General features: G+C 35.1%; 2 protein-coding genes and 1 non-coding gene across 3 annotated transcripts; 1 reads left to right on the top strand and 2 right to left on the bottom strand.

Annotated features, from left to right (window-relative positions):
• Nucleotides 1–2,633: 2,633 nt before the first annotated feature.
• Nucleotides 2,634–2,740, bottom strand: LOC149527784 (small nucleolar RNA R71). Its single transcript, XR_016352286.1, has one exon. It is a non-coding gene; the product is annotated as a small nucleolar RNA R71 (small nucleolar RNA).
• A 16,909-nt stretch (nt 2,741–19,649) lies between these two features.
• On the top strand, nt 19,650–21,734 carry LOC110419767 (uncharacterized). Its single transcript, XM_021432871.2, is given in 3 exon segments — nt 19,650–19,763; nt 19,766–19,809; nt 21,511–21,734. Coding segments are annotated over 3 exon segments (234 nt in total). The 5' UTR covers nt 19,650–19,663; the 3' UTR covers nt 21,601–21,734.
• A 3,369-nt stretch (nt 21,735–25,103) lies between these two features.
• Nucleotides 25,104–26,938, bottom strand: NAC083 (NAC domain containing protein 83). The gene is made up of 3 exons (XM_021437837.2): nt 26,445–26,938; nt 25,882–26,168; nt 25,104–25,636 (listed from the first exon to the last, which is right to left on the bottom strand). The coding sequence occupies exons 1-3, from the start codon at nt 26,623–26,625 to the stop codon at nt 25,334–25,336; spliced, it is 771 nt and encodes a 256-aa protein (XP_021293512.1). The 5' UTR covers nt 26,626–26,938; the 3' UTR covers nt 25,104–25,333.
• Nucleotides 26,939–27,484: the final 546 nt, after the last annotated feature.

A 27,484-nucleotide genomic window follows, 5' to 3' on the forward strand; every position in this document is an offset into this window, starting at 1 on the left:
TATCCATTTTTTCCTAACTTAAAGTGAAAAGGCCCACTTTGTAACTTTAACTAGGGTGAGATAAGAGAGTCATATTAAAAAATAATCATTTTTATAAACTGTATGCTTTGGTTTTTTATGAATCCCATCTCTCAATAGCACTACACACCTTTTAAAAGGCTAAGGCAAAAAAGTAATTTAGCACCGTTATTGATGTAAAGCAAGAAGGAGAATGAGAAGGAGAAAGAAGGTTACTTTGCATGGAGAGACTAAGGAAGAAAGTCAACTTAAAGACTTTTTCTCAACGTAAAGAGTGCTACTCTTATTGGTATTGATGAATAAGGCCTAACGAGAAGAGATAGAATCTTCTTATATTGAAAGACATAGCTCCTAAATCAATAGGAAATTGTACAATCATCATTTCACATTCTAGTGATAACTCTATTATATAGAGTTATTTTACCACATTTTGATTGTTAAAAATTGTTAAGTCCTTGTATTTTTAAGTTAATTTTAGGTAGTTTTTATGATTTTAATTATTAAGTTTAATGCATGTTGAACTACTTTAATTTGAGTAACTTTAGATCGTTTTCATGTTAAAAGCCCTAAATTGAGCCATCATTGATTTTGTTTTTGTTTTAAAGGTTCTCAAGTGTGTAAAGATTCCTAAAAGCGAATCAAACAAGAATGGCTATGTGCAGATTTTTATTGAGTATGCTGTGGTATTTTGGGCATAACTTTCACTACAGAAGTTTGATTGTTGAGATTCATGAACCATAGGAACATTGAAAGGAAAGGCTATAACTTTGATGTTTACCATTTTTCCTAGTTCTGATTAGATCATGGTCAAAAACCTTGTCAAAATCCCCAAGCATTGTAACAGCCTACGCAAGGGAAAAATAGAGGACTCGGTGCAACAGCCTTGAATGGCCAGTGCTGTGGCACTAGAATGCAAAAAGCATTGAAACAGACTGGTCTGCATCATGGCACTAGTGCAGCTATTTTTTCTCTTTGTATTTTAGACTTTAATTTTTTAAGGCTTTTTGATGGTTTATAAATATATCTTTTTGAGTAAAGAATTAGAAGGGATTGAGCAATAGCTTTTTCAAAGAAAAAGAGTGATTTTGTACGAGAGAAAAATGTGAAGAAAGCAAGAGAAGATAAGATGGAATTCAACAGAAAACTTTTTCTCACTTTAGTTTTTTTATATCTTTTTCTTTTATTGTGAACATGAATTGTTTTGAACAAATCATGTCGTTTGCTTCAGTTATCATAAGCTATACTACTTTTTTTAGAATTGTAGTGGATTTTAACATGTAATCTGAATATTTGTTTCTTTTTCATTTATTATGAATGAGTATAGTTATGTTTATTCAAATCTGTTCATAAAGTTTTTGATTGTTTGGCCAACAATTGAATGATTTGTGAATCTTAATGAGACTCAACAAAGTAATTTTATATTAGACTAAGTTTTTAATAGTATATGTTCACGTCACTTAGAGGATAGGAGATTTGATTCGTAATTAGGATAGATATACGCTTAAATCTCATACATAGTTAAATTATAACAATTTAAATTATAACACTAGTTTAATGAACCATATTTAATTGATTACTATAGACATATAGTAATCCAATTAACTTAGGTATTTGTATAAGCATCTTGATAGAGACTTGTACATAGGTTTGGATTCTATGCTAGCATAACCACACATGAATATAAATATTGAGAGAAACGAATATCAAATGAAATATTGAATGAACCCATAATCCTAGGTTTTAATCTATTGCCTACCTAGAGAATTTGTAGTTTTTGTTAATTAGTTCAATGTTTGATTAAATTTAGCCATAATTGATTTTTTACAAAATCGAGTTACATGAATAAGATTAATATGGCATAATTTTACTACTTGGTGAAAAATTAAAAGTAAATCCCTATAGGGACTTACTGTTTATATTATTTGTTCGATACATATACTTGCGTGTATTACATTGACAACAAGTTTTTGGCACTGTTGTCGAGGATTTATTTTTTTATTTATTTTGCTGATATTAATATTTAACAGATTAGTATTAATTCAAGTTTTTCTTTCTTTGTTCTTTAGATATGTTCCGTCATTGTATGAGAAGAGCAAAAGGGTTGGAGATTGTATTTTGTGATCCATAGACTGTATCTTGTGATCTAGAGATTAAGAGAACATTTCGTAGACTACAATGAGAAAATTAACAAGTTTTTTTTCAGATTGATACAATGGTTGATTCACAGGTTAAATAGCAAGTCCAAGAGCAAGTAGTGGAAGAGAATCATTGCTTAATGGACTATGTTGTTCCTTTGGTACAAGGGTTTCCTTTGAGCATTCGTAGGCTAACTATTCAAGCCAAAAATTTTGAGATTAAGCTGACCATCAACACCATGATCTAAACTTCAGTCTAGCTTAGGGTTTTTCCAAATGATGATCCAAATGCCCACATCTTAAATTTTTTGGAGATATGTGACACCTTTAAACTCAATAGAGTCACAGATGATGAGATTCGTTTAAAACTTGGACAAAGTGAAGGTGTGGCTGAACTCATTTTTTATTAGCTCTATTACAACATGAAATGTCCTTGGTCAAAAGTTGTTTGCCAAATTCTTTCCTTAGACTAGGACAACAAAGATGAGAAATGATATCACATCATTCATGGAGCTAGAAGCGGAATTGTTGTACAAAGCATGGGAGAGATACAAGGATCTACTTAAGCATGGCCCTTATCATGGTTTCCCAAAGTGGCTTTAAGTGCAGATGTTCTACAATGGATTGAGTGGTTAGGTTCGAACCACTATTGATGTCACTTCGAGAAGAGCTCTCATGGAAAAGTTGATTGATGAGGTATACAACTTATTGGTAGAGATGGCATTGAACAATTACTAGTGGCTGGCAGAGCAATCAATGCATAAGAGAGTGGTTAGAGTTCATGAAGTAGATGCCATTTCGGCATTAACAGCACAAATCACAACTTTAACTGAAAAACTTAATTTTTTCACTGCTAACTCAGCTTAGAATCCTTTTGTAGTTTGTGAGTATTGTGAAGATAGGCATGCTAGTGATTAGAGTCCAAGCAGTATAGAGATACTTCAGTTTATGGGGATTAGACAATTGAACAACCCTTACTCCAACATTTATACCCCTAAGTGGAAGAAACATCCAAACTTCTCTTGGGGTAATAATTAGGGATCATCTTCAGCTTTAACGCTAAATATTCCTCTTGAATTCCAATAGCAAGTAAGAGCTCTTATCTTAGATAAGAAACCATTTATGGAGAGATTGATGATGCAGTACATGGCCAAGACCAAATTCCTTATACATAGTCAGGAGACTTCATTAAGGAACCTTGTGACCCAAGTTGGTCAACTCGTTAACACAATAAGCAACAGAGCTCGAGGGACTTTACCTAATGATACAAAGGTAAATCAACGGATGGAATGTAAAGAACATGTGAAATCCATCACCTTGAGAAGTGGTATGGAAGTTGAAAGCAACCAAAAGCAAGTTGAACAAAAAAGTAAGACAGTTAAAAGTGAGACACAGATTGCAAGTTCTAGTGAGCAGCGTTAAGAAAAGGAAGCAAAGGTAACTCTACCACTACCCTTTCCTTAGCTCTTTAAGAAACAATAGCAAGAGAACTAGTTTCAAAAATTTATGAAAGTGTTTAAAAAGCTTCGCATCAACATTCCCTTTGTAGAGGCCTTAGAGCAGATTTCCTTCGTATGTAAAATTTCTAAAAGATATTTTGTCTAAGGAAAGGAGGTTCGGAAAGTTTGATATAGTGGCACTCACTAAAAAGTGTAGTGCAATTATTCAGAACAAGTTTCTCTGAAGCTTAAGGACCTTAGCAGTTTTACTATTCTGTAAACTATTGGTGTATTATTTTTTGCCGAGGCTTTGAGTGATCTGGGGGCTAGTATTAATTTGATGCCTTTGTTTATCTACAATAAATTGGGTTTGGAGGAGATTAAGCATACTATTGTGACTTTACAATTGGAAGATCGAACATTCACATATGTAAGAGGTATAGTAAAAGATGTGCTCGCGAAAGTTCATAAATTTATCTTTCTTACAAATTTCATAGTACTTGATATGGAAGAGGATAAAGAGGTTTTTATCATCCTAGAGAGACTTTTTTTTATACATTGCTAGAGCATTCATCACTATGGAAAAGGGAGAGCATTTTTTCGAGTGTAAGATCAAACGGTAACTTTTAACATTTTTAAAGCATTAAAGTTTACTAACAATTATGATGAGTGTTTTGGAGTGAGTGTGGTTGATAGGGTCACAAATAAAGTTTTTAAGGAAAGCCAGTTTTTAGGAAAAGCCACCTTACTAACCCATTTGAAACTTCCTTGATCGTTGATTCTAAAACAAGGAATGGGGATGTCCTGGAATATGTAAATGTGTTGAATGCTTCATCTCTTGTCATGGGGACATAAATTGAGATGCTGGATTTTTCATCTTCTTCATTATCACTAGTAAACCTTTTTATTGAATAACCTCTTAAGTTAGAGCTCAAACCATTGTTAAATCATCTGAGGTAAGCATATCTTGGGAATTTGTCCATTCTTCCTGTTATTGTTTCATCTGCTTTAACTAACAAGTAAGAAGATAAGTTGCTGAGAGTTCTAAGATAGCATAAGAAAACATTAACATGGACAATTGTAGATAAAACAGGGAAATGTCCTTCGATATGTATGCATAAAATTTTGTTGAAGGCTTATCACAAAACCATTATAAATTATCAAAGAAGATTGAATTCGATCATGAAAGAGGTGGTGAAGAAAGAGGTCATTAAATGGCTAGATGCTAGCATCAACTATCTCATTTTGGATAGTGCATGGGTAATTTTGGTGCAATGCGTACCAAAAAAATTAGGATGACAGTGGTTGCAAATGAGAACAATGAGCTCATCCCCATGAGGATTGTACTTAGATGAAGAGTTTGCATGGATTATCGAAAGTTCAACAAAGCCACAAGGAAAGATCACTTTCTTTTACTGTTTATTGATTAGATGATGGATAAGCTAGCTGGAAAAGAGTTTTATTCTTTCTTCGATGGGTATTCTAGATACAATTATATAGTAATTACTCTAGAGGATTAAGAGAAAACAACTTTTACTTGCCTTTATGGCACTTTCACTTTTTAGAGGATGCCATTTGGACTTTGCAATGCTTCACCCACATTTGAATGATGCATGATGGCTATCTTTTCAGATATGATGAAGAAAACATTAAAGATATCCTAGATGACTTCTCTGTTTTTGGAAATAATTTTCATGAATGTTTTTAAATCTTGATAAGGTTTTAAGAAGATGTGAAGAAACAAACCTAGTGCTAAATTGGAAAAAATGCCATTTGATGGTACAAGAAGGTATCGTTCTTGGTCATAAGGTTTTAAGCAAAGGATTGGAGGTGGCCAAAGAAAAGATAGAGACAATCAAGGAGCATCCACCACCAAATTTGGTAAAAAGTATTAGGAGCTTCCTTGGTTATGCCGGTTTTTATCAACGATTCATTAAGGACTTCTCTAAAATTGCTAACCTTTTATGTAACCTCTTGGAAAAGGATCTTTTCTTTACATTTGATGATACATGTCATGCTGCATTTATAGAATTGAAAAAGATATTGACATTTACACCCATTATTATAGTTCTTGATTGGTCATTCACATTTGAGCTCATGTATGATGTTAATGACTATGTTGTAGGTGCAATGTAAAGATAAAGAAAACCTAAAATTTTTCATTCTATATATTATGTTAGTAAAACCATGATTGAAAATCAAATGTATTAGACTATTATTGAATAAGAATTATTGTCAGATTTTTAAGTATTTGACAAGTTTCATTCTTAATTGATTGACATGAAAGTTATTGTTTATACTAACCATTCAACAATTATGTATTTGATTACTAAGAAAGATGCCAAGCCAAGGTTAATAAGGTGGTTATTTTTGCTACAAGAAATCGAATTAGAAATTAGAGATAGAAAATGCTCAAAGAATCAAGTAGCAAACCATCTGTCAAGGTTGGAGAATGACAACCGAAGTAAGGATTTGACTTTGATCGAAAAGAATTTTCCTAATGAGCAATTATTAAATGTTGATTACAAAAGATTACCTCAGTATGCCAATTATGTGAACTATATTTTGATTAAACTCCTCCCTCCTAATTTAAATTTTTATCAAAGATAGAAATTTCTTTATGGTGTTAGATTTTTTGTATAGGATGAACCATTTTTATTCAAGCAATGTGCAGATAGAGTTTTGAAAAGGTGCATTCTAAAGGAGGAGGTTGAAACATTTTGATTCATTATCATTCTTCAGATTATGGGGGGCATTTTGGAAGAGATAGAATAGTAGCCAAAGTTCTTCAGTTAAGTTTGTATTGGCTGACACTTTTTAAAGATGCTCACAGTTTTGTTTTGCATTGTGATTGGTATCAACAAGTGGGAAACATTTCAAGACGTCATGAGATGCCACTCAATAGCATTTTAGAGGTGGAAATATTAGATGTTTAGGGGATTGACTTCTTGGGACTTTTTATCTATTCGATCAACAATTGCCATATTTTATTGGCTGTTGATTATGTCTCGAAATGGGTGGAAGCCTCAACATTGCACACAAATGATGCTTAAGTGGTGTTAAATTTTATAGGGAAGAATATTGTCACAAGATTCGGCATACAAAGGGCAATAATGAGTGATGAAGGTAACCACTTTTCCAATAAATATTTCACATCTCTACTTGCATAATATGAAATGACTCGTAAGGTGGCAATTGTGTATCAACCCCAAACAAATGGACAAGCCAAAATATCAAATTGAGAGATCAAGAGAATTTGAGAAAAGGTTGTGTATCCATCGAGGTTGAACTAGGCTAAGAAATTTGATGATGCATTATGGGCGTATAAGATCACATACAAGACATCCATTGGTATGTCTCCATATCGTCTAGTCTTTGGCAAGGCATGTCATCTTCCAGTTGAGTTGGAGCATAGAGATTTTTAGGCAATAAAGAAATTGAACTTTGACTTGGAAGCAGCTGGTGAAAAGTGTTTGATTTAACTTAATAAGATGGACAAGATCAAATTAGATGCCTATCGAAATGCTTAGATATATAAAGAAAAAACTATAAATGGCATGACAGAAGGATTGTTGAGCATCGATTTGAGCTAGCGAGAATGTGTTGATATTTAACACTTGACTGAAGTTATTTCCTAGAAAGTTAAAGTCAAGGTGGTTGGGATTATTTTTTGTGTCGAGAGTGTTTCCATATGGGGTAGTGGAACTTGTTGATGGTTCGACTAACAAGTCACTTAAGGTGAATGGGTAGTGCTTGAAGCATTATTGGGGAGGTGACATTAATCATCAACGTTGGTTCTTCTTCATCTCTTTCCTTGGAGCTATCTTTATTATCTTTTTTGTTTTCCAAGCACATCTTTTTCATTTTCTTCTAAATATTATCTACAACATCATCATCAAGCACAACCTTTCTTGGTGCAACATTAGTGTCATCAAAAACAATATGAATAGACTCTTCAATAACTAAAGTTCTTTTATTAAACACTCTATATGCTTTAAAGTTCAATGCATAGCCTAAGAAAATAGCTTCATCACTCTTAGCATTAAATTTTCCCAAGGTGTGTTTTTCATTATTTAAAATAAAACATTTGCATCCAAAACTCATTAAATGTGAAATGTTTGTTTTCTTCCGTTATGAAGCTCATAAGGAGTCTTTAAAATGATACGCCTAATGGAAACTCTAGAAAAAATATAGGTTGTTGTGTTAACAACTTTAGCCCTAAAATATTTTGGCAAGTTGTTTTTATAAAGCATTATTATTGCCATTTCTTTTAAAATCTTATTCTTTTTCTCAACAACTCCATTTTGTTGTGGAGTTTTAGGGGTTGAAAATTATGTTCCAAACCATTTTCATTACAAAAAGTTTCAAAATCAACACCTTTAAACTCTCCACCATGGTTATTTCTACTGTTAATAATGGAAAGCTCTTTAACATTTTGAACTTTTTTACAATGATTAATGAGAGTAGGCAATACATCATCATCATGAGCAAGAAAGTATGTCCAAGTATATCTAGAGTAATCATCAATAATAACAAAGCTAATGGCTTGCCTCTCATACTAACAATATCTATTAGTCCAAACAAGTCCATGTGCAATAATTCAAGTGGTCTAAAAGCTAAAATCACTTTCTCTGGCTTAAAAAAGCTGTTTACCTGTTTTCCAAATTAACATGCATCATAGACTTTATCATTTTCAAAAATGATCTTTGGAAGTCCAATAATTAAGTCATTTTTTGAAAGTTTTGAAATAGTATGCATACTAGCTTGTGCTAATCTTCTATGCCACAGCTAACTATCATAAACATCATTAGCCATAAGACAAGATTCATTTTGAAGCACAATCTCATCAAGAAAGATCACATACATATTCACAATTCTTTTACTAATGAATATTACTTTGTTATTATCAATATCAATTACTTGACGTCCACGGGAATCAAAGCAAACTCTAAATCTTTTATCACAAAGTTGACTAATGCTTAACAAGTTGTACTTTAATCCTTTAACAAATAAAACATGCTTGATTTCAGTTTCAGAAGTCTTATCAATGGTTCCGATTCCTTGGATAATACCTTTTGAGTCGTTACCAAAAGAAACACCACCACTCTTCTTCTTATCAAACATAGCAAATAATTTTTCATTCCTAGTCATGTGCTTTAAGTAGTTACAATCCAAATACAAAGGTTGCCTCTTCTTTAACTGAGCTTTCAAACATTGTTCCTTATGCTTTTGCTCAACCTACAAAACAAATTTTCAATTCTTCATTAAAGGTACCCATGTTCTGCTAGGTCTTGGGAGGTTAAATGGGCATATATGAACCTTTGAGCACCTAAACCAATTTGGTTTTTGAGAAGTTATTTCCCTTATGATAACAATCATAAAATAGATGACCTTTCTTGTCACATACATAATAGTGACATGAAGATGCATCATTGTTCTTTCTAAAAATTGCATTTTTCTTTAGTCTTTCATTTTTAATCAAATTTCAGTTTTGAGTTCTCTTTTATTGAAACTTTGAGAGCAATATTTTCATCCAATGCCAAGCTTCATTTTTGCTCTTTAGTTTCAACTTCAAAGATTCAAAATCTATTTGGAATGCTCAAGTTCAATTCGAAAAACATTTCTTTGATTAAAAGCAAATTTGAAATCATGCTTGATTTTCTCTAATTCATCATCCAATGATATGGCTTTCTTTCTCAAAACTTTGTATTTCAAAGCTAACTTTTCAAATTCAGCATTTAAGCAATCATACTCATCTTGAACATCATCATATGAAATATCACATAAGTTGGATATTACCCTAAGTTCTTCATCTTTTGCCATTAGGAAAAAGTTTGCTCTTTCTTCCACTTTTTCTTTCTTATCCTTTAAACTTGAAGAATCACTATTTGAGCATGATGCAGTCACCATTACCTTCTTTGATTTCTTGATCTTCTTTGACGATTCTTCCTTGAGCAATGGGCATTCAGACCTAAAGTGGCTAGGTCTTTTGCATTTAAAGCACACAACTTCATCTTTTTTGTTGAATTCATTCTTATATTTGTTCTTCCACAAAAACCCTTTATCCTTTCTTTCTTTTTTTCATCCAAATCTCATCTCTTTGTCCCTTGAGCTTCTTGAATTGTTTAGTTATCATAGCCAACTCTTCATCATCATCACTTATGAGAATTTTCAAATTTTTTTCAAATGAGCTCACTTTTAATGCAAGATTTTTCATTTTCTCCTTAGACTCCTACTTTTTCCTTTTTTTCCAACTCATGTGTGAGAAGTGAACCACATAATTCATCAAGACTATTTTGTTGAGCTCTTTAGCTTCTTGGATGGTAGTCACTTTCAACTTTTAACTTTTTGGTAAGCTTCTAAGTAACATTTTCAATAACTCATCTTCAAGTATTGCTATCCTAAGCTAGTTAAACTTATTGGCTATGTTGGTGAATTGATCATACGTGTTGGTTATGTCCTCACTAGGTTCCATTTTTAACATTCCATAGTTATGAGTGAGAAGGGTGACTTTGGACTCCTTAACTTGAGACGTCCCCTTATGGATGATCCTAAGATTTTTTTAAATTTCTTTGGTTATGCTATAACGAAAAATTTTGTTAAATTCAATAGAGGTCTATTGGCCCTGTTTGAGTGATAGAGGGAGTTGAATAGCACTAAAAATTTTTTGCTCAGCCTTTTAGAGCTTAAAGAGCACTTAATCAACTAGATAAAAAGAAGGACTAGAACTTATTAAAATTACAAGACACCAAGTAAGGAAGAGTAATGAGAAATGGACAATGTAAGAGCATTTATAGTGGTTCAGTCCCATTGATCTACATTCACTACCTTGATGTCCTAATCTAGGATTTTCAACCTAACTTCACTGAACCAATGGAATTAACAGCTACCACCAAGCTTTTACAAGGTGAGCTTCTAACCCAAGCTCTAATCCCTTACAACAAGCTTTAAAATGCTTCCCACATTTTAATTTTTCAAGAAAAAGAAAAAAAGAAGTACAACTAAGTACCTTTATAAGTCTAGATAAATTACAATCAAGCTCAAACACTTTTTCTAGATATGGAATAAAAGACAAGTGTTTTTTGTGAAAAATATTTTGCTTATTTCTCAAAGTAGTTATTCTCTCATCAAATCTTGCTTCTTTGACCGTTGGAGCTTTCCTTTATACTTGGAGAGTCAGATTTTCCTGTTGGAGATAGTTTTTAGTCGTTAGCAACAACTTTGATGCACTTCTAGCCATTATTTTATCCTCTAGTGTTTAAATTCAAAAAGATAGACAAAATTTGACTAATTGGTTATAGGTAACTCTAACTGGTTACAGCTTCTCTACTTTGCACTATCCTACTACTATGTTTTTTGCTATAACCGATTACAGAAGGCTCTAACTAATTAAGAGCTCTATGTCTTAAAACTTCTCTTCTTTAGTAGACTTCCTCTAACTGGTTATGGCAAGCTCTAACTAATTACAAACTTTCTATTTTCATATCTCTACACAGCAGTCTTCCTCTAATTGGTCAACACTTTCATTAACTGATTGGGGCTTTACTTCTTTTAGCCATAACTGATTAAAATCAACTTTAATCAACTGGAAGATCTTTAAATTTTGAACTTCTCCATTTTGGCTCCCTTCACCTATCAATAATATTTTCAAACTTGTTTTTGGCGCTTGAAGATACTAGGACCTTATGCTCTAACTGATTAACCAAACCTCTTAACCCATTAGCATATTTTTGTTTTGCTTCAACTTATCACACAGCCATGGCTTAGCTGATTAAAGTCCCTTGATAATCAGTTACGAAGGTTTTATTTTCGTTCATTACTTGTTCTTTCCCTCTTAACTGATTAACTCTTTATTAAACTTAACAAGCTCCTTGACTTGCCATCAATTAACTTTGTTAAAGATATAAAATTAAATCCTGCACACTTAAATAGTGAAGTTAGATATTAATGAATGAGGAATATTTTATTCTCATCAAAAACATAAGAAGTCAACAAGGTCAAAGCTTAATGAAGAGTGTTAATATTTTTGAAGTTTATTTGTACTTTTCTTAGTTTTACTTCAGTCCACTCTTCCTTAAATTTGAAAATTTTTTCACCTGTAATTAAATTAAGGCTAGTAAGGATGAAAAGACCATTGGTGATTACATCTCACATCTCATAGTCAACAACTCTAATGTAGATAGATATCCTAGTGCTTCGATATTGATAATTTGATCCATCAAATAGAGGAAGGCTATTTGTGGATTGCCTTTTAGCGATATTAGTGTTTTGTGTAGCCATTTGGACATTCCCTTAAAGATGTTAAGCCTTAAACTCAAGGGTCAAGCTTTGATACCACATGTTGGTCTCAAAAGTAGTACTAGAAAGGGTGAATAATACAAAATTTTTTTTGAAGAAAATCCTTTAAGTTTAAAACCTTTTGGAAGAAATGAGATGAAAGTTTTAAAAACTTGTTGAGGTTAGTGAATAGCAAGAAAAGTTAAAAGAAGTAGACAAAACTCAATATTTATAGTAGTTCGATCAACTTGACCTATAGCCACTACCTTGATTTTCCTAATTAAGGATTTTCAACCCAACATCACTAAAACTGGTAAAATTAGCAGCTTCCACCAAGCTTTTATAACGTGAGCTTCTAAGCCAAGCTCTAAAACCTTACAAAAATCTCTTAAAGTGCCTCATAAACTTTAATCAAACAAGAAATAAGAATAAGATAGAGTACAATTAATCACCTAGTTGATCTAAAATGTATAAGTTCAAGCTCAAACACTTTTACAAATGATAGGATGAAATACAAGTGTAAAGAGAAGGTTTTTTGGTCTTTTAAGCTCAAAATGACTTTGGATGGCTTTTCCCATCATTTATGACTGTTTAAACCTCTTTAAATACTTGGGGGACAGTTTTCAATCGTTAAAAACAGTTTTGGAGTAGAAATAGTCGTTACTTTGTCTTCTAGTAACTCTTTTCAAATTGCTGTCAATGCCTTGTTAACTAGTTAAATATGAGCTTTAACCAATTAAAGTTTTTTTGTCTGGTAGTCTGCTTCAATATTTAACCAACTAGAGATGGCTTTAGCCTATTAAGAACGGTTTGCTTTTAGACTTCTTTAACTAGCATTTTTCAATAGTCTTCTTTTAATTGGTTAGACCTCTTTTTTACTAATTAAGGCTTTTTTTTCTTTCAACTTTAGTTGATTGAAATGAGCTTTAACCGATTAAAATGTTTGCAAATTTGAATTTTTTCACTTTTTGGCCTTCAATGGTCAACTTCATTTTTAGTTTAAATTTTGGCACTTTTTAGATACTTTAAGTTTGACCGTTAATGGATTAACCCTTTTGGCTAACTAATTAATAATATTCTGTTTGGTGTCTAGTACCCTTTCAACTAATTAAACCTTATGTTAACCAGTTAAGACCTTTCTATCGATCCTTAATGTAACATCCAAAATTGCTTTAATTGAGTAAGGATCTTTTTAAATCGATTAAGACCAATCTGTCTTCATTAAAACTCTTTCTTCTTTGTTTGTTTTACTAATTAACCCATATTGCAATTGAATATATCAATGAATACCAAATATATAAATGAATTTAAACTTTCTCTTACACACGTAGATAATATGATTAGACACCAATGAATAAGGAATGTTTTGTTATTATAAAAAACATTGTAGTCAACAATCATGAGTAAAAAATTAATCTCTTAACTTGATACCATCAAATTTGAAATATCCATAATTGAACAAAACATATACTTTTATTACATACTTTTCAATGAAAAAAAAATCTTAAATTGTTGAAGAAATAAAGAGTTTGATGACGATAAACTTTACCTCAAGGAAAAAGTTTTTAGTTTTCAAGGCAAATACAGCTTTGAATTTTTAGGCCTTCAAATCAAAAAATTTTTAGGGTTTTTTATTAAGGTTTTTAAAGAAACGATTAGAAAATTTTTAAACAAGAGAATATACTTAAATTAAAAAATGATATAAAGGGTATTTATCTCTTAAATTATTTATATAATGTTAGGTTTAATTGTTTTTAACAGTTAACTAACGATGTTAATAGTCAAGGAGCCAAAAATATCATTTTGAAACAAAAGAGACCAAAGTGTCCTTTCAAAGGCTTTTGATGGAGCTTTTTAGATTTTAACTATACATATTTATGTACTTAGCCATGAAATGGCTTTTACTTATACATTTCTATACGTTTTGAACTAATTTCTGCTTCTAGAGTTGAGCACATGATATATATATAGTCATGTTAGGTAATCATGATGAGATTAGTTTCTTAGCAATTGTTATACATTGAATATTGTCTATCTATTCCTAAGGCTTGCTTAGGTCGAATCGGCCTTACCTATTAAACTTTTATGCTAATTATGGTCCCGAAATCGGGATTTGACAAAGATTGTATCAAAGCACTAGGTTTGTCAGTCCTAGGTTTTGTTTTTGTGTTAGTGAAGTTGTTGGGTCTTTATGTGGAATTTTGTTTGTGCTTTATGTATCGCAGCACAAATCATGAATAGGAGACGACATAGATTCCTTTGTTTATTTAGAAACCTACCTTTTTATTCATTCTATGTTAAGTGTTTGCTCTTGTTTAGGTCAAGATGCCTCCTAAAGCCGGAGCAACAGCCAAGGCTACGATCAAGTAGGATGCTCCCATCAAGATGTCTACAAGGTCACATACTCCCACAACTAGGGGGTGTGATAGGCGTTGTAGAACCATCAGGTTTGACAGGGCAGACACACCCGTAGTTGGACCACTGATGATCAGTGTCAAAAGATTAGAACTGAGCAGCAAGTTGTAGAGCCAACCATACTAAACATAGTCGTAGGATTACAAAGGGCCAATAGGTTCATTAAGGTAATAGCTAATTGGCTGGATGACATTCAACAACAATTAAAAGGGTAACAACCTGTATGTAACTCTCTCAGTTCTCAAGGTCAAAATAACAAATAGCAATCTAAGTCTACATGAGTGTCTATAGAGGCTTCCTTACCTAATTTTCTTAAGTTGAAACAACGCTCATATTTTAAGTTTGATGAGACAGAGAATTCCCAGAACTTTTTGGATGATATGGAGAAAATTTGTACTGCTCTGGGATGTTCTGGTGCTTGATTAGTGGAGTTGGCTGGCTTAAGCTGAAGGATGTAGTACACTTATGGTATGATTTTCTACATAAGAGTAAACCAATTAATTCCAACCCATCGACATGAGAGGATTTCAGTGTAGCATTTTTGAGTCAATTTCTTCCAACTAGCGCATAAGCTACCAAAGTCGCGAGTTTGAGGCGTTGGTACAAATGCCTAGCATACGATATCCAATTTACACAACCATCCTTGTATGCATTGTACCTTGTTTCTACTGAGGAGATAAGGATCAGAAGATTTTTAGATAGTCTAGTAAAGCCACTGTTTAGGGGCCATAGCATCACAAGCATTTGGTACCTATGCCTTACTAATTGATTATGCTCAGAGGATAGAGATAAGGCATTTAGTACCTCTGCCTCGGTAGTTGGTTGTGCTTAGAGGATAGAAATGAGGACATGAAAAGTTGGGCAACTCGATAGAAAGCCAAGGAGGTGAAAATTGAGGGCCATCAAGGCCGAAGGGATGTTAATGTTGGACGAGGTTCATCCTTCACAGGCCGACAGGGCCAATAAAGAGCCTTGTAGTCTTATGGGTCCCAGTATGGTAATGTCTTAGTTAGCGTGAGTACCCAATAGGATAAGAGGGTTGTTATCATATCAAGACAATAGGTCTTTGGGCCGAGTAGCTAGTTAGCTGCACTATGTCCCTTATGTGAGAATTTTGACAAAGGGTTATGCCATCGCGTCGTGAGACTCTATTTTCTACTATGGCCAATTAAGGCACATGAGGAGGGATTTCTCTAGAGCCCCACCATTTCATGGATCGTCACACAATGTTTCCCAACCTGTTTTGATGACACCTCCCATAGTAGCCTAACCTATCAAAGAAGTTACAAGAGCTAAGTGTAGAGCTGCATGTAGCTTTTCACAAGGCCAAACGTTTGAATCAGTGCATCAAGGATCAACAGGCAAAGATATGAAAGGTAAAAGACTAAACTTGTTATACATTAAGATTTGAGGTTGCACAACTTATGAGAAATGTGCATAACATGACAACCTTGGAGCAAGGTCAAATAAAGTAACTTTATGGGATATCATAAGGAGTTTGCTCAATATTACTTTTATAATCCCATCGAGCACAAGGTGTTTGTCTTGAAGTATATCACTTTCTAGAGAAATTGTTCTTGTTGGAAAAGGGTACTGGGAGTAAAAGAGTGCTTGAAGAGTTCAAGAGCCATAAAGTGGAACCTTTATAAAACTTGAGCCTATGACTACATCGGATGTGTAGTCGAAAGCTCACAGTACACCACAACTCTGAACTTCTAGTAATATATTTCAAGTTCCAAAAAATAATAGATTTCTCATGGATAAGGATGTACTTGTTGTAAATTTAATATAAATAAATATATATATCGAACAAGTAATATAGACAGTAAATCCAATATCATATCCCACAAGGATTTGCTCATAAATTCTCACTAAGTATTAAAATTTTAATAAACTAATCTTATCCAAGTAACTTAATTTTTGAAAGATTAATTAAAAACTAAATTCAGTTAAACACTAAACTAAGGAATGAAGGTTGGAAATTTACTAGAAAAGCAATAGATTAAAGGCCTAGGATCATAGATTCATTCAACATTTCATCTTGAATACATTTCTCTTAATACTTAAATTCATGCTAGTGTTGCTAACCTAGAATCCAAACTTATGTACAAGTCTTCGTTAAGATGCTTTGTACACATACCTAACTTAACTACATCACTATATATACCTATAGTAATCAATTAAAGATGGTTCATTAAGCAAACGTTCTAACTTGACTTGATGTTGCATTTAGGTGTATGTCTACGCTGATTGCTAGTCAAATCACCTAATTTCTAAGTGACATGAATACAAGCTATTCAAAACTTAGTCTAATCTAAAATTACTCTGTCAAGTTTCATTTAGATTTTCATAACTAATCAATCGCTAATCAGACAATCAAAGACAAAACATACAAAATTCATTAAACATCACTATATCCATTCATAATAAATAAAAAAAATATTCAAATTACATATTGAAATCCACCACAATCCTAAAAAATTAATTTAGTTCATCATTTCTGTGGCAAACAACATTTTCTCAAGAAAATAATTCATGTTTACAACAAAAGAAAGAGAAAAAAAAAAGGGAACAGGTTTTCTGTCGATTCCGATCCTGATTAATCCTCATTGATTTTTTCTCGTTTCCTCTTGTGTAGAACTCTTCTTTTTTCTCTTAAAAAACCATCACTCTGTCTTACTCTTTTTTGATAAAAAAAAATCCTATTTATAATCTCTCAAAAAGCCCTAAACTTAAAAACCTAAAATGTAGATTTTTTACTAATACACATCAAAGCATCGTGACCTTACTCATTGAGACAATAGCTCGGCCACATTTAGCATCTAGTGCCGCGATCTTCTTCCTTGACCCTCACAGTGCTAAGCTCTTGGGAAAGTGTATGGGGACTTGTGGCATCAGAGCACCTCAGCCTTGGGTCTTCGAGGCCGCATCCTTCCACTCCTTCATGTTGCCTTGTGCAAAAATTATAGCAGTCCTTCCTTTTTCAACGTAATTTTCTCCTACCTCAAGGATAATATGGGCAAAATGGATCACAAAAATTGTGGTTCTGCCTCTTAGTTTTCTAATGGTTTAAGAATCATATTGATTAGACTTCTGTAGTGCGAATTATGCCAAAAATACCGCAACATGTTCAATAAGAGTCTGCACCTAGCCATTCTTGCACAATTCATCATCCATTAACTTTGTGCACTTGAGAACCTTCCAAAACAAGAGTAAATCAGTAATGACTCAAATTAGGACTTTTAACATGAAATTTAGCTAGAATTACTTGCATTAGAGTAGGTTAATATGCTTTAAACTTATTAATAAAAAAATATAAAAACTACCTAAAACCAACTTAAAAAACACAAAGATTTAACGATTTTAGTATTCAAAATGTAATAAAATAACTTTATATAATAGAATTATTAATATGATGAACCTACTACGTGTGAGGAAGCAATGTTAGACATTGATTTCAATAAATTAAAAGAAGTTGTGAAAATCGAAATGAATGACATGAAAGCAAACCAAATTTGGACTGTGGCCTCATATGGCATTAAGACCATCAAAAAATTATGACGAGCAAGGTTTATTTAGTTTAGTTAGTTTATTTAGATCTTAATTGGTATATGCAGAATAGTGTAGTAAAAGCTCTTTCCCGTCGCATTAACTCCCCTAAATGGCATTGGATCCATTAAGATGGTCAACACAGTAGGGAACGTCTCCCATCAAACTACCCTGCACATCGAAACCGACCTTAGGCATATAGTACTAAATCTTGAAAGCATGACTGACAATATTGTTCATGGACCACAAAAGATTGATTTTCATCATTCTAACTTGAAAATTATTAGATTTAATATTTTCTTTTAGTTGGACGGCAATAAAAAAAGTAAGGTGAAAATGAATTATCATTGGATGGTTGAATTATTTAAAAAAACTTAATAAGGGAAATAATAACTTAGTTGTTTTTTCTAGGTATATAAGAACCGGAAAAAAAAAAAAAAAACCTGCTTAACTTCTTAGACTAAGAGAACCTATCTTGTCCTAACAAGTAACGGACGCAAATCTAAAGTGGATTATCAAGGTAGTCGTTCTAGGGGAGAGCAGCGTCGGTTGGAACCACCCAACCGACTGCAACCGTCGGTTATTGTAACCGACGGTTGTTTTTGCAATCGTCGGTTGTGCCGATTGGCCTCGTCGACTGATCTGCTCGGTCGTCGGGGGAATCCTTTCCCCTCGAACCGATCGAAAAAACTGAGCCCCCCGGCTACCCATGGCCCCCCCTTACTATTTCCCCACGACCCCCCCCCCCCCCGACTCCTGATTGTTGTGTTGATTGAATGATTTCCCTGGCCAGCCGGCCCCCCTCCCAGGCTCCCAGTCCCCCCTCGACGGACCCGACTTGATTCCCCCCGGCTCCCCCTCCCACTCCTACCGATTCCCCCGGCCCCCTTCCCACGAGTCCCGATTCCCCCCTGCCCCCCCGCCACGAGTCCGCGATTCCCCCCTGCCGGCCTGAGCTTGCCCCACTCCCAGTCTCCCACGAGTCATTTTAGCCATTAATCTTTAACCATTTTAGTTTATTTTAGTCCAAATCAACCTAAGTGAACCCATTGATCTTATCATAAAAAACCGACCGAAACCGACCGAAACCGACTTTATACTATAGCAGTTCGGTCGGTTATATCTCAAAAATTTTTTAGTCGGTTTTTCGTCAAAACCGACCGAAAACCGACCGAACCGACCAATGCACACCCCTAGTCGTTCCAAAGGACAATATTGAGCCAAGTTAGCAAGGAAATCTGTACACATATTGTTTTTCTGAATATATGACGAATATCCCTCACCTAACCTTCTTGGATCAAAGCAATACAATCATAAATTAGAATAGCACATGAATGAGATGTCACCACACCCTCCCTCAAAAATTGAGCAACGATTGCTGCATCCAATCCGATTCCACAACTAGATAGGTTTAATTGCAATCTCTTTACCAACAGTAAAACCTTCCCAGAATAACTTAGCTAATTGATAAATAGTTGTTATCCCTACTCCATTAATGCCAATATATAATGATAATTCTCGCATGTTACACAAAAATACTTTAATTGTCTGCTTGTATACGTCCCCCTACATCCACAACCCCTTCCCCCCCACCCCAACCAGCCCAAAAAGAAAAAAGAAACACTAGTGTCAAGTCATTAAAAGCTATAAGCACGGCTTTCCTAACTAATAGTGTGGGAGATGGGGTCAATGGGTATCAGTATGAGGCCTTTGTTTATGGATCGGCCCAAATCCAGAGTATGGGCTTTGTGTATTTCGAAACACTTTCCCGGTGGAAAATGGTAAAGAGTTGTGAGCTGAGGGAAGCGGAGGAGAGAGTGGACGACAGAGATGGCAGGGGGAATAGGAGCATTTTGGGGAACAAGAGTGATGGAGATAGTGAAAAAGCACGACTCCGGAGGCCTCGTTTGGAAGAGAATTAAGCTCACTTCTACCGCAAAGCCAACGCCAAGAAACGTCTCCATCGCGTTTGGCAGGTCCTAAAACTCTTACCTTTTTGTCTCTTTTTTTTTTTTATTTTTTAGGGTTTATATTTTTAGCTTGTTTACACATGTTCTTATCGTTTCAATGCTTAATCTTTTTTATGCCAAAACTATTTTCTACTTGGATAGCGATGATAATGGTTCCTGAATTGATTCAATTGCTTCTTGGGAACTAGTTAGAATTCAAGGCAAATATACATTGTGGGGGAAGGTTTTCACCTACAAGATACAAGGTTCAAGTAGACATTGACAGTTTTTTACATCTAGACCTATATATATTTGGGCTCAGACGCTGACTGTAGTTGCAAGTTTTGCATACCCCATTAGAGATGGCATGGAGAGTTTAATTTCATTTGGTTTAGAATTTTGTTAATCTGGATTTGCTCTTAAGGGTTTTCAAGAGTGATTTTTTCCTCTTTGTGTTTGTGTGTGCGTCCCTCTTCTTTAGTCCACAGAAACTTGTTCTTCTATTTCATGGCAATTGGCATTGGGATATTCAATTGTGATGTAGAACAAATTTTTGAGAGTTGAAGATCTGTTTGGGTTGTTTTAAGGGACTTACAGACATAGGCTGGCACTAGATGTGTTTGATCAATGAACTTGAGTGTTTTGAACCCAAGGATTCAGAAAAGGGATGGTAAATCTCGAGTACTGAAGAAGAAATAGTACTGGATTCGGGTGGCCCTGCAACATGTTTACACTATATCTAAAACTTTGACTGGTTGAATGATTGAATCTGTGCTACATGGACATAATGTGGTTTAGGTTTCTAACACTAGGTTGTCAGTTGCCAACCTGCCATCAATTTGTTGTCATGCGGGTACTAAGTTAAGCGAATCAGCATGTATTATATCTGGACCTTTATTTTTTTCTCCTATTCTTTTGCTTGCATCTAAACATTCCTTGAGTTTTTACCATCTGCAAAGAAGAAATTATTCAGTTACAAACATGTCATTGTTTGAGACAACATTATTTTGGTAAACTTAAGTACATGACCTTTTCACTGGCCTTCAGATGGTGGATTCAAATCCTATTCTATGCTCCGTATCTGTGAAATAGACTTATGACTTCAAATAATTATATGAAAGAAACCTGTCATAGCCTTTGTTTAGGGATTCAGAGATTCGATTTGCTGCTGTTGGAACTTAGCTAGTCTATCACCAGTTTTACTTCCTATGAGGTCTAGGTGTCCGGCTGAAAAGCCACAAATCTATAACCATTTAAGAAACACCAATCTTATAAAATTAAAAAAAAAAAAAAAACCGTGGAATCAAACCCAGATAATCTCAACACCCCACCCCCACCCCTCTTGTAAAGGAAACTGAAATCAAACTCTGCTGATTTCTCTATAATGAAATTGCCGTGTCTTTGCAGTCGCTTGAATGGGTTTAACGCTTTTCATATCTTTACTCTTTGCTTTATGTTATTCATTTTATATTCTTTCATGGTTGTAAAAGTTCATATCAACTTGCATATATGAAATTGGGCTTTTCTTTTTGGCTGCAGAACTCTGAAATTGAGTCTAGGCTACTGCAATTACCCTCTTTGTTTACCCTGTATACCAATGAATTTGCAGGATGTTGATGACAAAACTTGTGACTCCTGGATAATTATATGTTTTGCTTAATGTATTTTAGATATCATGTTTCAAAATGTATATGTTTTTGAGATATTGGAAATGTTTATTTCTTTCAGAATGAAGCTGTTTTGAGGGCATGTGCAGAACCACCTTCAAAAACAACTGATGTTGTAGCTGGTGAGAAAGATGGGGAACCGGCAACGTAATGGACAAAATGAGGAAGAGATTACATGAGCCTCAAAGGAGGATTTTGATGATTATTGGCTTCATGGTGTAAAAACAGTTTGAGATTTGAATTTGGTTGGATATCATCAATGACCACTATTTTATTTGTGTTTAAGACCATTGCTGTAACAATTTTTTGAGCATGTAGGAGTATTCAGCTTGTTGGTCATTGGACATAGTCAATCATAATCTTGCATCCTCTTAAGAACACCTTAATGCGACACTAGCTGGTCAATGAAATATCGAAACTTGGTTTCTAATGAAATAATCAAATACCCTTTATAAGTGTAACCTCAATAAGATCGCCTGCTATGTCAAAGGATGAAGTTTGATATGTTAGGAAGGGTTGATTGAAAAGTTGTCATTCTTAAAATTCAGCAGCTGCTGGTTTGCTTGTATGGGCTGTTGATAGGGACATTCATGATAAAGCTGATTTTTGATCGAATTGATGATGGAGCTCCCGGTGCAGATTTATGCATCCACATCGGCAACAGCGTGTCACTGTAAGGTCCCCTCTTTTAAGTTTAAAGGTTTGATGGAATCTTATGATATTTGTTGACGAATCTTTGCCTTTCGAACTCTCATCACAAAGATAACCATGAATCCTGTTATAAGACGATGTGGTCCATTCTGGTATTGAAGGCAGGGGGGGTTGGACGTTGGATAGAAATGTGGACTCGACACCACCGAAAGAAAGTTTGAGGAGCCCCTCCTAGCTATTTGTGTTTCGAAAGGCCAGAAGACTGATTCTGACATTGGAAAAATTAGAATAAACATACGAATACTTCACTGTGTACGTCTCTAAACCTCTTGAAATTTAAGAGATTCTTCATTAATTGAGTTTGCCTTGTCACACGTAACAATCACATGATACCTTCAATGTCTGGCTGCTCATCATGTAATATTTGATGGTTTACGTGGAGTTAACAAGACTAAAATGTTATTACTTTTGCAGGAAGCTGAAAAAGAATCTTTAGCTGTGGTTAGAGCGTATATTTGGAAACTCTTACGACCATCAAGGACGTTGCTGGCATCCCATGCGCCTCTCTGTTAATAATGAGCTCAGCATTTTAAATGCATGGTGGAACCTGTTGGATGGGCAACAGCCTGAAATATCATTGACCATTCTCAGCTGTTTAGAGAATTCATTTCTCAAGTACGATAGCTAGGCATTCATTTCAGGGCATGAGTTATTTATGGCCAGATGCCGTGCGGCAGAGCAACTTACCCACTTTACAATTCAATTCCTCAAGGAAAAGCTTTCAGCATCAGCTTCTTGTGAGATGCTCAGGCTTTGGATCCCCTTTTAAATGTAGAAATGGTTGATTTTTTTGTGGAGGGGAGGGGGGGTGTTCTTGAGGTCATTTACAGCAAGGGTCCCATAACAATAACATTTCTTTGGGTCGATTAGAATCATATTTAGATGATAACAATATAGTTTTGAATGCGGTTAAAATACTGGAGATGTCTTTGTTGCAGAGATACCAAGCAACCCCTCAAACTTCAATCTGTCCAAACAAGCATCGCATAAAAGTGGTTGGTTTTTGGGAACTGGTCAACCTGCATAATTGATATTACATTCCCAGTCCGGAAGGTGTTGCGTTTTTAAAATGTCAAGTTTACCCATTGTGATAGTCACTGGGCTTGTACTTTCTCAAGGGTAGGTACGGTTTTTAAAGTGATTGACCTAACCAGGTGAGGCTACAAAACGTTTTGGAGCTGTTCATTTTGTGGCTATCAGAGGGACTCCCCACGTGATTGACAAGTTGAAGCCCAAATCACCAATCCCACGACCCAATCCAATTTCCTTCTCTTTTTCTCTCCCCCATTGTTGTCATGAAAATGAAATTTATACATATACAAAAGTGACGTGAAGAACTCCAACAGCCTGAGCTGATTCTAAAACCATTGTCACAAGCAACTCTGGTCGGCATATATATATATATATATATATATGGTTTTTTGGGTCATCCCCTTAATTTAAACTTTAATTCTTGTTTTTCCCTTCCTGTTATGGCATAGCAATTCCTCAATTATGGACGATTAGACTCTTAATCAAGGTATAATCTATGCCGTCCTGAGTCTGTCTGGCATCCACTTGGCAATCCTATAAAGCTCCATGGCCCACTCTTTAACCTTTCAGGTTTATGAATTCCGATATCGCATTCGCATCCATCTTTGTCCCTTTGTGTACTGTGACAACCCACCTTATATAACATTTTTTTTTTACACTTGCCAGTATAAATCACCAAGTCATGGACGATGATCATAATTTGATAACTTGTATTTTCAGCTTATGGGTTAATTATCAGGAGTAAGTCAACTATAAAAGGGACATGCTCCTTGCATGCAAGACACGTGTAGTATATACACAGTGAATGGGAACTCCTCCCGATTAAGAATTGTGAAAAAAGTATAATACATCTGATGTTATTTTGGTATATATATTATTGGAGTCAAACCTGCAGGGTAGTTGGACAGTAGTGGGAGAATCTTACTGCTAAAATCCCTTCGCTAACAAATTTTCAAATGGCGAGAATGTTTTCTATTGGGTACAAGTTATTAGAGGGTCTACATTTCTTTATGTACAAGGAACTTAATAGGTCATCATCTGATGATTAACTTGTTTTACGGTGTGTGTTTAATCTTTGCAAGAAAATCATATGCTTGACAACTAAAAAGTCATAAGATCAATTTTTTGGGCTATGGGAACAGTTGGATGGGACCCCAGGCTCATTGTTAAATTCCGCCATCCTGGGTGAAGAATCTCGATAACTTAAGTCTCCCTACTTCCACCAACTAGTCTTGTAAATTCCAATATTAGTTAACCCTGTTTTCCTACAACCTTAGACACACTCCGTCCTGTTTCTTGTTATTGTTATATGAGTGTTGAGTGTGCGACAATGGTTACAAATGCTGAAAAAAATATACCCAGAATGTCTGTTTCTGTTTCTTGGCACAGAATTTGCTCGTTTTTCAATGATATACAACGGATTGGAGTGTACAGGAAGATTGGAACTAGGTGCCGGCTCAGGATTGCTTGGAGATTCCATCCATTGTGAAATAGTGCCGAAGGGAATTGGGTTCTTTTGTTTCCTTTTCTTTTCAAGTGATTTTACCCTTGCCGGAAGGGAGAAGGGAACCTCGTGCAAATGCTGATTTGCAAAGATCTTATGCTTATTCTTGTTCTCCCAAAAAAGGATTTTGCTTTTGCCAAAGCTTTAAATTATATGTTATTATACGCCTTTATCTTTTTTCCTTCTGTCATCCACTCTCTCTTCTCTGCGCCTCTTGCATTTTCTTCTCTTAAAAACTAGTTGCCTTTTTGTAAAGAACTTGCTTTGCATGTTCTGCAAAGCAACTTTGAACTTGAATAATAGCATGTTTGTTGAAAACATTTGCAAAATGCCAAAAAGAGGACTTTTGAAATTCGGAGATTCATTACAAAGGGGCACGAAGTGTTTAAGAGAGTTTGCTCTTCATATAATAGTTAATGCCGAATTCTATCTTTCTTTCTTTCTTTCTCTTGATATCTCTTTCTGTTGCGTGACAATCACAGACAAAGAGACGCAAAGACTTACATTACCAAACACTAGATTTCTCTTTCCTTCTTTTTTTTTTCTTCCTTTTGTTTGATAAAGGGGTTATTCTGATTGGCTGATCAGAAGCACAACTAGTGGTACAGGCACGAAAAGCAAGTGTGAATTGTGGGTTTTAAGGTTTTCTTCTAAAATAAGGAAAACTATTGCAACTACTGCTTTCTTCGTGGTCATCTGTGTCATTATTGGAAACTTCTGTGATCCCACTAGAGCCAGAGGACGAGGAAGAAGGGGCAAGATTTAAGTCAGTCCTGTCCTTGGTCAGGAAATCATAGAAAACAGGCCTGCTTGTCCTTACTTTACGAGCTCCGTTTTCGTTGCAAGATTGCATGCTATCATCATCATTTTTAGTAGTACCACTTCTTTTCTTCAAAAATATGCGACACAGCACCCAATTTTCCATTGGCACCACATGGCTCTGCAGAAGTTTTAACACAAAATTATCATTAAGTTGATTGACCAACATATATAGCATAATTAAAGCAACAATGTGATGCCAATTATTATTATAACTACTAGGTGTAAAACATGACTCCAGAGTTTTGGAAATGTGTTCGTGGATGAGAGGCTTGAATTATGCAGCTAAACCCCTATCTCAATACCTACAAGTAGTAGTAATATATAAGAATAAAGCAACAAAAATGCGCAAGACTGAAAATTTACCTGAGTTTGGTTCTTCTTTTGTGGGGCATTGCAGGCTGCTGTCTCAGCGCTAACAAGGCGATATTCATGCATGATCCAATCGGTCCTAGATCCGTGTGGGGGCTTTCCTCTATAAAAAACCAGAGTTTTCTTCATGCCCACAACTTGGTTGCTCCTAGAAGTTACAATTTGTTTGTCAATTCCGGTTGCTTTCCAATAACCTGAGACTGTGGCTCGGTTGGATCTATTCCCATTGGGATACTTGGCTTCTCTAGTGCTGAAAAAATACCTCTCTTGCTCCAAATCACCTGGTAATACACACACAGAGACCTACTGTATCAGACCATCTAATTTGTCCTGCAGGCTTATTATGTGTTAGCAGCTCAAAGAGCTGTTACATTTAAAACTATGTCAGCACGCTACTTCCACAATTGATACAAGAAGTTAGCTCTAGCTACAGAACAAAGTGATTGGGCTGTAAATGACAATCTACTTCATGCTGCTCTTTTGAGGTTTTATTAAAGAAACCAAATTTTATGACTGAGTTCTCCAAGTTGTGCTTGTGTTATGTTTAAGTAACCAACCTGGCAATTCCCAAGGATCAGCTTTGCAAACATCAACTTCAGGAATGATAGAGGCAGGCAACGGCCAAGCAAGCACCTTTCGTCTTAAGTACTGAACCACTAACTCTTCATCCGTAGGATGAAAGCGGAATCCAGGAGGCAATCTAAGCACACCATTCTTTACAAAATTAAGCTTCTCCATCCTTGAGAGAGGAATCCAACTAAGAAAACGGCTGAAAACCAAGAGGCCTCTGAAGCAGCTTAACAAAAACACTCAACTGGAAACAAAAAGCAAAAAGAAAAGAGAAAGAGCGAGAGGAGGAGTCTTCAAACACCCAATTCAGCCTACAATTCGAGCATCCCAGTTTGCCTTCTTATACTCCCTCAAAATAATAGAGAATTTCAAGAGGGGAACAAGAAAAAGAAAAGGAGAAAGAATTCAGGATATAAAAGAAAAGGAAAAGTCGTAAGTTGAGAGAGAGGGGGAGTTGGGGGGGAAGTTGGGTACCTGAGAGGGAAAGTGTGGCTTCTTTATAGTAATGCGGTGTTGAAGGCGAAGGGGGTCTTAAAAGAGGGGAATAGAATAAGGACGACCCATTTGGCGTAAACTAGACTCAAGCTCTTCCCTCCCCTTTCTCCCTTGTTGTTCTTTTGACGCTATTTTAACAAGTTCAACAAGTTAAACTAGCTCTCTTCGAAAAGGTTAAAGTTTTTAATCGAAACGGAACCGAATGCGTCTCAGCTTGAAGCCTAGTTCTGTTCGACCTTTGTGTATGGGAATAACCGTAGCTGTTAAAGCTCTTTTCAACGTTTTCCCTTCCTTCCACAGGATCTTAACATTTTTTTAATTAAGTTTAACACGGTCATCTGGGGTGATTGCTCAATTACCACACCACCCTTCCCCTGTCAAACTTTCGGTCGGTTAGAGGGGTTCTTTGGTCAGAATAAAATAAGATGGCCATTTTAGTAAATTTGGAATAATCCTGAGTCCGGACTGCCCTCCATTAGGAATATAAAGGTTGCAGCCTCGTAAGGGTGAAGTCACCTTGTGTCATATGCTT

This window comes from Theobroma umbraticum, unplaced genomic scaffold (assembly GCF_002168275.2).
Source record: "Theobroma umbraticum cultivar Fairchild unplaced genomic scaffold, ASM216827v3 scaffold_30.0, whole genome shotgun sequence".
NCBI lineage: Eukaryota > Viridiplantae > Streptophyta > Magnoliopsida > Malvales > Malvaceae > Theobroma > Theobroma umbraticum.